This window comes from Molothrus aeneus, chromosome 11 (assembly GCF_037042795.1).
Source record: "Molothrus aeneus isolate 106 chromosome 11, BPBGC_Maene_1.0, whole genome shotgun sequence".
Lineage (NCBI taxonomy): Eukaryota > Metazoa > Chordata > Aves > Passeriformes > Icteridae > Molothrus > Molothrus aeneus.
In genome coordinates, this window is record NC_089656.1 from 6,660,001 (window position 1) to 6,674,667 (window position 14,667).

Below are 14,667 nucleotides of genomic sequence, written 5' to 3' on the forward strand. Positions count from 1 at the left end.
TCATACAAGTTAAAATCTGTACATAAGTTAGAAGATTGTCAAAAGGTTAGTAATTTGTATTTCTGAATCTCTTTTTAATCAGCCCGGTGGCCAGGTATAAGGACATAGCTAAGGAACTGACATGGCTGTCAGAGGGAGGGCAATCAGAGAGGGGAGCCAACATGCAGTTTATTAACTGCAGCTCAAAGAAGGCATCTTTCCTCACCCTTTTACACAGAGGACAGGGCAGGATCTGCAAGAGAGACACCATGAATAGAAGAGGAGGAAAAAAACACCTTCCAAAACCAGGAGGGAGAGGCCCTGGAAGAGGCACAGCCATTGGTGGCTGCTCAGACCCTGCAGGGCAGGAAGGTGTCAGCTGAAAGGCTGGGAAACCCGCTGCCCTTGGAGGGGAAAAGGGTGAGCAGAGAATTAACCTCAAAGGCATTGCAGGAACCCAAACACAGATGTTCTGGCAAATAATAGCACATCCCTGTGGACTGTAGGAAACAACCTGACAAGAGAATGCATAAACTACTTTACTGCCATGATTCCAAATACAGCTATGAAGCTTTCAGTGCAGAGAGGGAAGAAGAAGTTATCATACCTGAAGAGGAGGGTGAGGAAGGATGAGGGCTGTCCTCCTGAGCACTCCCTGTCTGCGAGAGACCCCCACCTACTCCACTTTCTTCAGTAATGTTAGAGGACCCTGGTGTTGTCGACCTGCTGACAGACTGAGACTCTTGATCACTTCCAGACCCACGCCGCTCATCAAGACTACCTTGAATTATTTCATCTTCTCCTTTCCTGTCTCTTTTGTGGACCCTGGAGTGAACGACCACTTGGTGGTATGTTCTAAAAACCCTTCCGCAGTCCGGGCATTCAGTTGGCTTTTCTTTTATGTTTCCATGACTTTGTAAGTTGTAATCGAGTCCCTGGTTCATACCATGTGACAAAAAATCTCTACTGCCTTCTAAAGGGTCTAGTTTGCTTGGCAAGTCTCTCTGATTGCCCATTTTAGTGCTGTGAACCAAATCAGCAGGCATTTTCTGCTTAGAGCCATCTGCTCCTACTAACACATACTCCCGCTTCTCCTTATCAAACATAACTCCAGCATTTGCCAAAGTGTCTTCGTGGCTGCGCTGTATCTGCTGCTCTTTAGACAAAAAGCCATGTTCCATGGCCATTCCCCTTGCCATAAGCTGCCAGGCCTGATAGCTGTTTACTGGATCCATCTCTGCTGCTTTGGCGGCAGCTTGTAACCTTTCTATACAGCTGGATTTCAGAGGAGGCACCAGATTGAGACAACCCAATAAAGAATGTTTATCCCCTTCGGCAATGCTGTGGCCAATGCCAGAAATGGGGGAAAGGAGCTTCCCCAAGACTTCCTTCTCTTTCATGGGCATATCTCCTTTGTTGTAGATCTGATTTTGTTCGCTCAACCTCGCCTTGTCAGGGGGAAGAAAGCCACTCTGCAAACATGACAGATATCTTGAATATAAGTTTGCATGAGCTTCCTGGGACATGCTGCTGATGGAGACAGGTACTTCAGGATCATTAGGAGATTTGTTCTTTACAGATAACTTATTCAGGTGAACTTTCATGTGGTTTTTAAGAAACCAAGGCTCTTTGAATCGCCTCCCGCAGATCTGACAGCAGTGTTCAAAGGAATCCTTGTGCTTTCTCATGTGGCCTTTTAGGAACCAGGCTTGGCTAAACACTTGGCCACACACCTCGCAACGAAACTCATTGGTGGATTGCTCCCCATTCCCGTTGGAGCCCTGGCCCTGTGCTGACTCTGCAGTTATGTGAGCCTTCTCCACGTGGCTGATCAGCTCCTCCTCCTGAGAGGCAGCAAAGTCACACAGAGTGCACTTGTAAGGCTTGTGTAGGATCCTTATGTGCCTGTCCAGCTCTTCTCGCTTCTTAAACTTGCCTTTGCAAAACGTGCATCTGAACCCGGCTGTCTGAGCGACAACCTCTTCCTGGACACTGGCTGGCTTTGGAGAGGGAACAGGGTTTGAAATATCAGGTGTGTTGTGATTAGGTGGCACAGACAAGTTGCAGTTTGCGAGCGGCATGGGCTGGGTGTGCTGCTGTGCTTTCACATCGGGTCGTGGCTGCAGGAGGCTGCTCTTCATCTGCTTGTCCCGAAGAATCGCTCTCTCCTCCAGCTCATGCAAAAGTCTGTTTTCTTCTCGGACCCTTCCACGACCTTTGCCAAGGTTCCCAAGCTTGTGAGTACGCAGGTGTATCTTCAGGTTGCCTTTCTGAGCTGCCCTGTGGTCACAGTAGGGACACTTGAAGGGTTTCTCTCCAGTGTGGGTGCGCATGTGCAGCGAGAGGATGCTGTTGAAGCGGAAGCGTTTCCCGCACAGGGGACAGGGGTACTTCCTGTTCTTCCTGGCGTCATCCTCAATGTCGCTCATCTGAGACATAATCCCCAGGTTCTGTCCATTGAGGAACTGCTGCAGATCCACACGCCCGTTCAAGCTGGTGTCCACCTCTCTGTTGAGCTGGTTTGCCAGCAGGGCCATCTGGCTGCTGATGGGCTGGTTTGCTATGGACATGTGACTTTTGTCTTCTAGTGGCACTGACGCCTTCTCCTCAGGATTCTGCCTGTTCTGGAGCTCTGGGAAGGCATGGCTGAGCTGGGAAGTGATCTGGTGCAGCTTCTGACTCATTGAATATTGCCCATTGAGTATGGTGCTGTTGAGATGAGCGTCAGCTTCTGGCACAGCTGAAGAAACACCAAGGCACAAACTAGCTTCCTCCATCTCTGAAAATCAGAAGATATTTTAGATTCAGACTGTGAAAGAGCTACAAGCATTGAATCACTGGCGTACAATTTGCATTTTATGTTTTACCTACTCATAATAATGCAAAGGAATTAGTGTAAAAACAATTAAAAGTGTATTAAGTGCCAACTGTGCTACACAGTTTTGATCATACATGTACTCATTCTGCATGTGTACCAAGAACTATTCATTACTATTTTAAAATATGCGACAATTTCAAAATCTAGTTATTACAGAAGGGGCAAAGGCATTTACCACCTCCCTTGTCCTTCTTGTGAAACTGCACCTGTCTGCATTCCTAAATCTATAAAAAAAGAAATCTTATGCATCTCTCCCATTTTCATTTAAAAAGCCAGCAAAAAAAAACCCCAAAATAGAAATCCATTTGTAACTTTCAGTTCCATTAACCATATTCAATATATTACACATTCTACAATGAGAAAGATAGTTTTATGATTTGACAAAAAACCGATGGTATGATATTTACTGGTGTACAATAAAACAAGATAATGTTTTGGGAAAAAATAAAGGACAAGCTTTAGAACAATAAAAGGGATTTTGCTTTAGTCAACAAAAAGTGCAGTAATATCTCATTAAGCTGATTAGTATGCTGCTTAGAAACAGTACTAGGTGCTGTAACACATGATTATAATCATAAAAATCCTTCAGTGTTTGCAAGTAAGCATTAACGAGGTATATTAAATTTTAAGGAGACTGCGACTAGCAGCTTTGTAAACCTCTGAGATTAAGATTTAACCCTTCTGTTACAAAACATTGTTATTTTGTCATTTTGAAAGTGAGCTCATCAAAAGGCACATAAATTATCTTCTGCCAAGTCTTTTAATTCATGGTTGAGAACCTTCAGATTTCTGTTCCTAGGAAAACTTGCCAGATTACAGAAGGAATATCTCTGTCCTTCGATGGGTGATACATGTGATTTAAGACACTTTGATTTGTTTTAAAGAGCTCTCTTATGGAACTAGATAAAACCAATTAAAATCTAGGAAAGGTGTTGTGGAAAGCCTCAACAAGTTTAAGAATTCTAATGACTTTCCTAATACACAGTAATGACTACAAATCGTAGCTACACTATGTATATTGCTAGAAATTAGAATTCAGAGCTGTTTGTTAAACACAAGTGCTCTGTTCTGGTCTGCATAATTGTCCACAATAATCCATCCTTGCCATTTCTCTACTCTATACAGATATAATGTATCTATAAAATTCTGTTAAAAATATAAAGTTTCTCATAACTAATTCATAAACTATATGATGCTATAAGATTATATTAGACTACAATTAAGATTTTTGTTGTTCAGTGGTATGATATGACACTTTATTCACTCTCAAAACCACTGAATTCTATAGGTTCTTAAAAAATTAATTTGGTCACTCCTCTCTTTGGCTTTAGCCAAAAGCATTTTTTCCCTGTATCTTCCACAAAGGCTCCAGGCACACCCTGGTTGGACTCCACTCCTCACACAGCTCCACAGTGGCCACTTGATAGACAATGCAAGGTCCAGATCTGGCACACACTTAAAATGCATGTAATTGTGCTCATGGGAGCAGTCCAGTAGACTTCAAAGGGTGACTCTTGAAAGCAAAGTTCCACACATGATTAAGTATTTGCAGGATCAGGGCCTAAAAACAAAGTATGGGAGGTCTTTGAGGGGAGACCTCTTTGCTCCTGACAAGATGATTGAGGTTGTGACACAAGGCAGATCTTGTAAGTACAGGAAAGAGTTGTATTCATGTGTATTAAAAAAGAACAAGGGCTACCTAATTTTGCCCATATACATAACAGATCTTTTTCAAAATTTAACAGTCTGATTTAGGTCACATATTGGGGGCCCATTATTTGCCTGCTGTCAATGTTGTTATTCATAAAAATATAAAGAAATTAAGTCTATAAAAGGACTCCACTTAAATTTAGCTTGCAGTATCTGATTTCCAAAAGTAGATAGTAGGAGAACATAATCAAGCCAGGTGTTCACCCAAGGCCATGTAGTAAACAAGGAAAATTCTTAATTTCCATTCAAGTTTTCTGTGCAGCAGACCACAAAATCATTCAAAATGTGGGTACACACAAACCACTTCTATTTTTTATTTAATTTTTGAAAGTTTGCTTAACTTTTGGAACAAATCAAATTCATGTTCAAAAGGATTAATTAAACAACTGAATACTTGTGGTCCTTAGGTCTGCCATTGCCGGAAGTTAACTGAGATTTTGAATATCCGCCTATGTGCTTCTTAAAAAAAAATAACAAATACTCTCACAAATAACAACACAAGAGAAACCCTAAAACCTGAATCTACTTTTTGTCTGGATTCCACATACCCAGGAGTGTTATTTCTCCCCACCATGCTTAAAACAAGGCACACTGGCAAACAAGAACATGACAATTCCAGAAATGCATAGCATGTGCTGACACACACAAACACTGAGGAATATTTAGAAAGGCCTTTGTGAATTGTCATTATTCTATAACAGCTTCAAAACTAAAGTCTAATTTTTTTTTTTTTTTTGGTTGATCTCAATAGGACCTGGTGTTTTTACATGCTCAGAGAGGTTTGGGTAGTTAATTTTAGCATTTTATGCTCTATCAAAGTTTGGAAATGCTGACAGATCCCAGTGGAATTTATTAATTCTGATGTTTAACCCTAAGCATCAGTTCAAATGTATGGTTATTTGGATTGGGGAGGGGAGTTGTGGTTGAGGTTTCTGTGCTCCTTTTTCAAATATAACTTTAATAAAGTAACAGCAGTTGTAGCTGGAACACGGCAAGTTTTCCAATTTTTCCTTTTTGCTATTTTCTGTCTTCCAAAATCATAGAGAAATATTTAATGTAGAATATTGAGAGAACAAGTAAAAAAAATAGTTTAGAGGAATACCAAATCCATAATTTCTCATTTAAAGACTAATAATTTTGGATCAAGTCAGGGAGCCTAATCCCCCCCCCCCCAAATGGATCTTTTGGCATGGCAAATGTTTTACATTTTTTATTAAATATGCAGAAAGGTCAGCAAAGCCTCTGCCTAGTGAGCAACAACCAGCTCTGAATGCCACCCACTCTGATCAGCTGTGCAGTTCCTGGGATCCAGCTACCTCCATCTCAAGATGTATTCTTCACTTGAACTGCATTTCCCCCCTCATCTGCAGGCACTGAAAGTACTGCCCTGTGGAATTTCTCCTCCTGCCATGCCCAGTCACAGCTTTTCTGAACACAGGGACCTTGCTACTGTTCAGCTTTCACAGAAACCACTCCTGGTATCCCTCGGCCTTTTCACAGCAAAACCTACCAAAATCTCATCTTGTATCCACATGCAAGACAGAAACAAAACACAGCCTCATCCATCATTCCACTATGAATTAGATAACTCAATCTAATTTTCCTAATTTCTCTAAAAAAAAAAAAATTAGCAATTTCATTCTCTCCCTCTTTATCTATCATCCCTGTCTAGATCTATGGCCAGAGAGGGTTACACCAGGGGCAGTAAGGGGCTTTCATTCCCCTCTGGGGCCCCTGCAGTTCATGGTACCCAACTTGGTGTCAAGGTATACAAAAATAAAAAATCTGGAAAAGGCAATTTATAAGTGCTACTTTGATGCTCCATGATAGGGAAGACCTCTAGCTTTCAATTGTTTAATATATAGTCTATCACATTATTTTCATGATCCTGATCTCTCATATAAGGAAAGGCACAGAATGTTTTGCCATCTCTCGTGCTGGGAACAGAAGCACAATGTTCTCTGTAGTTAACAAATGTTTACAAAATGAACTGCAAATCAAATTTGAGATTGTTAAAGAATTCAAAATATATTTGTTGAAGTTTATTTAGTAAATTTCTGACCTTTAATTATCTCAAATGTTGGGTAAAGACAGTGTCTCAAGACATGGCACCGCACCGGAGCATGTTGGGATCAGGAGTCATGGGCTGCCCTTTCTAACCTAAAGAAACCCTCAGCTCTTGCCCAGGTGAGTTGCTGTGGCCAAAAAGCCCCAAACCGACCCCGCTGCAGACACAGGCTACACCCAGCTGGGTTCACTCTGCACTGGGCAGGGCAGCAGCACCCTTGGGAGGCAACACACCAACCAGCCAAGGCCATCTGGCCACAAACTGTACCCAGTGTGCAGGATCCTGCTCCTCTGAGCAGGAGCTCAGCTTATGAAACTCACTATGGGATACAGATATTATAAAATACTCTCTCTCATCTCCTACATAAAGGTACAGTGAGACATTCAAGTCCCTTTGATGATACTAATAGTTATTTTGATTTCACTCACATTTTTGCCCTCAAGACTATTTCCTGTGATATCAATAGCGAAAGTTCTGGCTTTAGCCATTTCAATTGAACACACAGATTTTATTTAACTATTTGAAATGGATTACTGGAATTTAAAACCAATTATAACACCAGAAATGCCTGTCATCACAACTACATTAATGTAATACGAGACGCTGAGCTTCCTCTTGCTGGAAACAGAGAAAAAAAAATATGGCAAGCAGGATGAGAGAATTTAAAGATAAATCTATGCCTGGGCACACATGTAAACATATGCAGGCACATGAAGATCTGTATACAGACACATATGTGCAGACACACACCTGTTATCTTTGTAAACAGATGGACCAAATTCAGCTCTTATTTACACCTGTTCATTCCTGCTGGACACACACACACACTGAAGCTCTCCCCTCTTCAGTGCTGTAGAGAAAACAGTCATTTTAAAGCCACTGTTGTGCTGTTATTATAGCTTAGATTAGGTTAGTTAAAAGATTTACAGTTCAGTAAGCAAAGTAATGCTTTACAAGCTCACGTGTTTAAACGACAAGCTCGCTCTGGCCCTGATCCTCTGAGCAGTTAGAGCTACACACACTGTTACTTATGCTTTCAGAATATAGACCTGGTATTTATCTTTCCAGCTAGAAAAATTCACATATATCTACATTATCTTGTGGTCCACTGGCAAATTCTAAATACTCCAATACAGACTGCTTCAGTTCTTAGCAACTCGTAAACAGGTATTGCTGAGATCAGAATATATATTGAATTTTTATTAAATATTTTTCTTATTGTTGCAGCCGAAACAGTTGAACTAAAGCTGTTATAAGCATAATACACTCCTGTTAAGAAATACAGAACACCAGACTACTGAACCCTTTCAGGGTCATTAAACAGCTGTAAACATTATTACAAAAATAAACCAGAGATTTCATGCTTACATTTTAGCCCAGAGCTTGGTGTGCTGAGCAAGTACATTTTTTTCATCTCTTACAATCAACGCTGGTGACATTTGGGCATCCAAACAAATTACATCACAAATATTACTGAGGTGGGTAGGATACTGAGCAGTTTATTTGCCAGATGATTAATATATAAACAGTAGGGCAGGATAAATGACCTACTCTTCTTTGACTGATTTGTAGGCAATACTAAGAGACATAGATGTAAATAGTTAGATTTTAACAAAAACATGTGTGCACGGAAGGGGAGGGAGAGATCAGCTGTATTTAATGCCACCAGGACAGCATTATCCAGTCTGATAAAATGAAATAAACATTAGGCCAGATTCTATTCTCATTTTACTTATGTAAAATAGAGTAATTGCATCGACTTCATAGGAGTTTTTGTTAAGTAGGTGTCCTGTTCCTTGGGGTATAATATAATTATATCAGGAAAATATATGGTTTCTGGAGTATAACAGGATGTCTTTAAAAAAAGAAAGTTGGCCTACAGGTAATGTGTCCTATCTTATTTGTTTTTATTTAAACATTATTAAGGCCAGCTTGGTAATTGGCTATCACCATTAGTGACATTAGCACATTTAGGCTTTGTAGGCATTGCAGAGCACCTGTAACTCACAGCTCCTGAGAGCTGGTTTGGTGCAGGAGCAGAGCACAGCCTGCCCAGAGCTCTGGGGGAGCAGGGCTGCCCCATCCCACATCCCAGGAGGCTCCAGGGCTGCCCCATCCCCTATCCCAGGAGATTCCAGGGCTGCCCCATCCCACAGTCCAGGAGGCTCCAGGGCTGCCCCATCCCCTACCCCAGGAGGCTCCAGGGCTGCCCCATCCCACAGCCCAGGAGGCTCCAGGGCTGCCCCATCCCACAGCTCCAGGAGGCTCCAGGGCTGCCCCATCCCACAGCTCCAGGAGGCTCCAGGGCTGCCCCATCCCCTATCCCAGGAGGCTCCAGGGCTGCCCCATCCCACAGCTCCAGGAGATTCCAGGGCTGCCCCATCCCCTATCCCAGGAGGCTCCAGGGCTGCCCCATCCCACAGCCCAGGAGGCTCCAGGGCTGCCCCATCCCACAGCCCCAGGAGATTCCAGGGCTGCCCCATCCCACAGCCCAGGAGGCTCCAGGGCTGCCCCATCCCACAGCTCCAGGAGGCTCCAGGGCTGCCCCATCCCACAGCCCCAGGAGGCTCCAGGGCTGCCCCATCCCCTATCCCAGGAGGCTCCAGGGCTGCCCCATCCCACAGCCCAGGAGGCTCCATCCCACAGCCCCACACCATCACCCATCCTCCAGCGCCGGGACCACGCAGGGGGCAGCCGCGAAGGCATTTGACAAAACTGTAGCTGCTTTGTAGTGCTGATATTTAAACAAGCTGCTTATTGATTCCAAAACAAAGTACTCCTTTAGTAACAACAGAGCCAACTCATTCCACAACAGTTTTTATGTCTTAAAGAAGGGTTAGCAGAGGGATTTTGAAGTTTCAAAAGTCATTAGCAGACAGAAAATGGTTTGCTGAGGCTGTACTGCCTTTGCTCTGGGCTGGAAAAAGAGTGGCTTTCTAAAATACCTGTTACATCTGCAGGGTACTTTCTAGTTAGCACAGCCTTTGGGACTGATAACTGATCAGTGGAAGATAAATCACCAGAGCAGTCTTTGGTTGGTAGCACCCATGGAGTGGAGGACTGTGAACCGTTTGTGATCACAATCTAGGAAGATGAGCACAGAGGAGAGGAGAGGTCATTTATAAATCTCACTCACAGATTAGAATAGAAAGATTAGAAGAATGCAGACAAGCTGTTTGATTTATTGCTACTTTGCATGTGACTTAGCAAAATCTGTTTTCCTCCTTATTTATTCTATTTCACTTGCATATACTTAAGAAGTCAGATCCAAAGAAGAGAAGGATAAATAATTGCTACTGAAAGTTCAGTAGATTAAAAAATAAAAAAATCATGATTTTTTTTCCAGGCACTGGTTGCATCTGGGATCATTATTTCTTAGCTTATAAACATTGATTCTCATTTTACTTTTTTTTTCCTAGTGATCTTTTGATGGTAAAAGTAAAGAAAAGAGTGATACCAAAATTCATATTGGAGCCTTATTTGTGGAATGCTTCATTAAACTAAAGCTTCTGTTACTTTAGAAACAGCATTTTTTAAAGTAAATTTGTTATTTTCATGTAATTTGGAATGTATACAACTGATTAAACCCTCTCCAATTTGATCAATTTCCTGTAGCTCCTATCTGATCATTCACTTTAATTAATCTAACTGGCATCCACATCAGACTGAAGAAACCTTAAAATTAAGCTTTTAATGAACCACTTTACCATCACAGAGTACAAATAAAATAATAAAATGCCTGGAAGACTCTACAAAGCATATTTATTATTTAATTTTTTTGTAATTTTTACAGCATGGAAAGGGCTCTGAATCTCCAATTCTCATCTGAGGACACTGCACTGCACTGGAAGTCTGCAACGCTCTAACCCATTATATAACATTAAAAGATACATAATGTTGACCCTATTAATCCTGCATTCCTCACGCAGGAAAGTTCCAAATAAAAGGCCAAGCGTTTCAGCTGGGTGAGGACAGGAGGATCAGGCCCCCTGAACCAATTACAAAGAGATCAATAAAGAAGAGTTAAGACCACAGAACTCAAAGCACAGTTTGAAACAACTTAAATCCAAAACTGTAATGATGAGTTGATGATTTTTTTTTTCATTTCACAAAGGCTTAGACTTAGATTTTGTGCACAGCTAAATATAATGTCAAATGCACGCACATATGTCCCAAAGATCAAAGTATGATTGACTGTGAAATATTCATATGTGATAGCCCAGCGAGATTTTGTTTGCAAGGGCACCTGTCAGAAGCATAAGCTTGGATACAAATCATCAAATAAGTATGTGAAATCATTACTAAAATCCAGGCATGCAATCAGATAGTCAGTTGTCTGAAACTGCTGGACTGTAGCCAGCACAGTGGCTCAACAGACTAATGCTTTGGTCTTTGCAGATCCTCGGGGGCCTGGTTCAGTTCCTCCTGCTACTGGTCAGGTCAACTGTCTGTACCTAGTGTTGACTTTCCTGGCACTTAATGCTAGGAGCAAAGCAAAAAAACCCGAGTCCATAAGTTGCCTTTGACCTGAGCCACAGAAACATCTGCTGGTTGAGTCACAAAGTGCTTGTTGGCCAAGTTTAACAGGATCCGAGCCTGCTGCGGATCAGCTCTCTCAGCAGTAGGTGTCACTGCAATAAATAGATGGATTTCAAGGGACAAAGACACTCATTGCCTGGGAAAATGCATAAACAGAACGTCCCTGAATAGAGAGACTTTTGAAAAGTATGTGGTCCAGTTAGACTTTTCCTTTAACATTTATGCAAAATGTTGGGAATCTGGTTTAGGGAGGAATTAAATTGCACAAGTGGGATTGTCAACAACAACAGCACCGTAATTCTGTCCTTTAGTCCTGTGTCACAGAGATCCTTTAATTCACATTAATCACCTCCCTGCAATCCCAGGTCTATTAGGTAAAGACTGTTACAGTTAAACCTTTTCAACAAGAAGCTCTCTAAGAAATTAAGTCATTTGCTCTAGTGGAACAAAAGACCTACTTATATGGAAAGACTCTGCACACTCAACTGTGGTTGTAGGACTGAAAGACCCCAAGGTTAGCCTATTTTTTGTCAGATTAGAGAGCCTATACCCAACCCTATCTGCATACAGAACAAGGAGAGAGAGAATACTTATAACAGCTTGGGAGGTGGGGGGATGATGTCTCAAGTATAGATTTAATTAATAGAATGCATATTTTGAAGAAGCAGTAACCAATTTATATTTGAAACAGAAATATTTGGTATGCCAAGTAATATCACAGAGATGTCAGCCAAGTCTACACCATATTTGGTTTCATTATCACAAAATGGTTTGTAGGATAATTAAGGATGCTCCAAATTGCATGCTATTGAGTTAGACTGTAGACAAAACAATGCATCACTAAGCATATGGGCTACCTGTGATGACATCAAGACAGAAACTACGTGCCTAAGAAAGTGTTTTAAGAAAAAAGAAAGATTAATATATTAAATCTTGTGTAACCTGTTGCACATGAAAGAGAATATATGTGATAATACATACTCCTAAAGTACATATATAATAGAACTGCATTTATTTTACTTCCAATAATTCTAAATGGGGAACAAAAGAGAGGAAGAAATATAGAGAGAATGAAAAGATAAATTGGTGCATTCTTCAAGGTCAGTATATTTAAGGAAAAAACAACATTAAAAAAAAAATCACCCCCATGAAAAGCATAAAGGGCCACATGACAGATGTGGAAAGAGCTCCTCCTTTCTCCCCAGCAGCTCCTGCCCCAGCACATGGAACCCCAAAGCACACTGTGATCAATTCAATCAGAGAGGAGAGGAGAGGAACACCTTTGCTAAATGTTTCTTTGTTGGGTACAGAAACATCCAACATCTTAATACAATGGAAGTGGAAACAGGTAAAAATTCAGAAGTAACTTGCCCAATTTCTGTGCTCCCAAAGAGCATAAAGGGACCAAGGTTTTCAGAATTTCAGCACTGTAGAAATAAGTATCCCTAACTGATCATTTCCACATCTCATTTAGGAAAAATCTTGCCATGTATCTTGACTTAAATAGATGGCTCATCCTCTGTAAAGAAGCCAGGGACAGCATCCAGAACTCTTGACTCCCATTGCTTAGTCCAGTATGCCAGATAGCTTTCCTTTATCAAACATAATTGACTGCTGAATAGACAGGGTTTTTTTACTCATGGCAAACCTGTCAGCATAATTTTTTTTTGTTTGTTTAAAATACTAGAGATTTTTGTTGGTTTTTTTTTAAAAACAGAGATTCTTGGCTGTTAATACTTTCTATCTCCAACTTCTATCTTCCCTCAATCCAACTGATATATTTTTCTTCTCCCTATAACACATAGACTTGGTGACAAAAAATACCACACATAATTTAGATGGTCATAGTGATTCTTAGATACAAGTGGCTTTGATGAGTTATTACTCATATATTAGTTTAATACTAATTTCCAGGGGGAAAAAGAAAAAAAAAGGATAAAGCTGAGAAAGCCTTAAAGTTTGAGTGGAATGAGATGAAGTAAAAGATGCAGTTGAAATAGGCAGGGACACTAGAAGCAGGTTAATGCTGGAAAAATAGAGCAAACATTTCACAGAATACCCCTTGTGTTTGTGGTCTCCCAAAAAGCAGAAAGAAAAAACTCGTTAAAGAATTAAGTGGAAAAGATAGAAGAGGAAATACCACACAGCCTAAGGCATGAAAAAATGTACTTGTAAATAATACCAAGTAAAATGAAGCAGAAGAAAACACAAATCCCCTTTATTGCATTGGTGTTCTGTTCTGCCTATATTCTTACTGATACATCACTGCTTCTGTCATTTAACTTTATTAATTGATCACTGTCATCAACACAAGAGCAGAGCTGGGAACTCTAAGGCCAACTTGGAACTCCTAAGCTGCTTTCCCACTGATACAAGTGGCTCAGGCTTACCAGGGTGTGGTTAGCAGTCACAGTGCTGCTCAGACACCCACCCTGGGGTCAGGAGTCTCCAGAAAACAAGCTCTTTATCATATGTCCTTTTAAAGGAGCAAAAAGAAATACATCATACTACTCTTTCAGAGGGAGGAAGGCAACCCCAAACAGGAACATCTATGCTAAAAGTAACTGACTCAGGGTATTTGCCTGTATTTTCCCAGCTGATTTAAAATCCTCTCTACCTGTTGCAGTGAGATTATTCTGCCTCTTCCTCTGAATGTTGGCACCAAACAGTTGTAACAGTTTTGCAGTTAAACCAAGGGAATAACAATGATGTTACACCAGTGACCACAAGAAAAGGTCCTATTTTTGCAGTGCTCTTGGCTGCAGTGGGGTGCAGCCCCTGAAGGGAACAGAGAATCTCCTCCCTTTGCCCTGAAGGTACAGGAAAGGGAATCACCTCTCTCTCCATGGAAGCAGAGATGTGAGCCCTGACTGGGGTGAAACAGGACCTTCAGGATCCAACAAGCTTGGCAGCAACTGCTGCTTGGGCACCCCTGTTTTATCTGGGCACAGTAGCTTTGACCATTAATAGAAAGGCACTGAAAACCTGGCAGACACATGGCAGACAGATGAACGAGGGGAGAAGGAATACTGTAAAAATACAATAACATTTCAAAGCTACCTGCAGGATAAAAATCCTTGAAATAATTTTGATGTTAATTGCAACATTGCAGGCCCTTGGCTGAAAAGACAGCCTCTCATGGTGATAGGTGATGGTAACAAAGCTGACAAAGAAAGTCTGATAAATGCAATCCCAGGATGACAGACCCTGGCAAGTTCAATTACGGTTGCAAAGTCAAGTGGGAGATGGACTCTGCTGACTGAAATATATCCTTAGCAGCCAGCTCTGGGCACAAACAGCTCTGACCAAGCTCCTTTGAGTGACTGACAGCATCCCAGGAGCCTTCAGTCCCACAGTGAGCTGAGAGCAGCTCCAGTTGTTATCAGAAGGACCAGGGACTAACAGGGACTGCTTCACTGCAAGATTTCAACACAACGCACACAAAAACACCACAAACTCTCAGTGAAACTATTCCAAGCCTCTTGAAAAGCCT

General features: G+C 41.4%; 1 protein-coding gene across 1 annotated transcript in view; it reads right to left on the bottom strand.

Moving 5' to 3' along the window:
* Nucleotides 1-14,667, bottom strand: part of ZNF536 (zinc finger protein 536) — a 288,662-nt gene that overhangs the window by 182,852 nt on the left and 91,143 nt on the right. Inside the window, exon 5 of the mRNA XM_066557292.1 lies at nucleotides 587-2,758. Coding sequence (XP_066413389.1) covers nucleotides 587-2,756 — 2,170 coding nt within the window. The 5' untranslated portion in view covers nucleotides 2,757-2,758. The remainder of the gene's footprint in view (nucleotides 1-586; nucleotides 2,759-14,667) is intronic.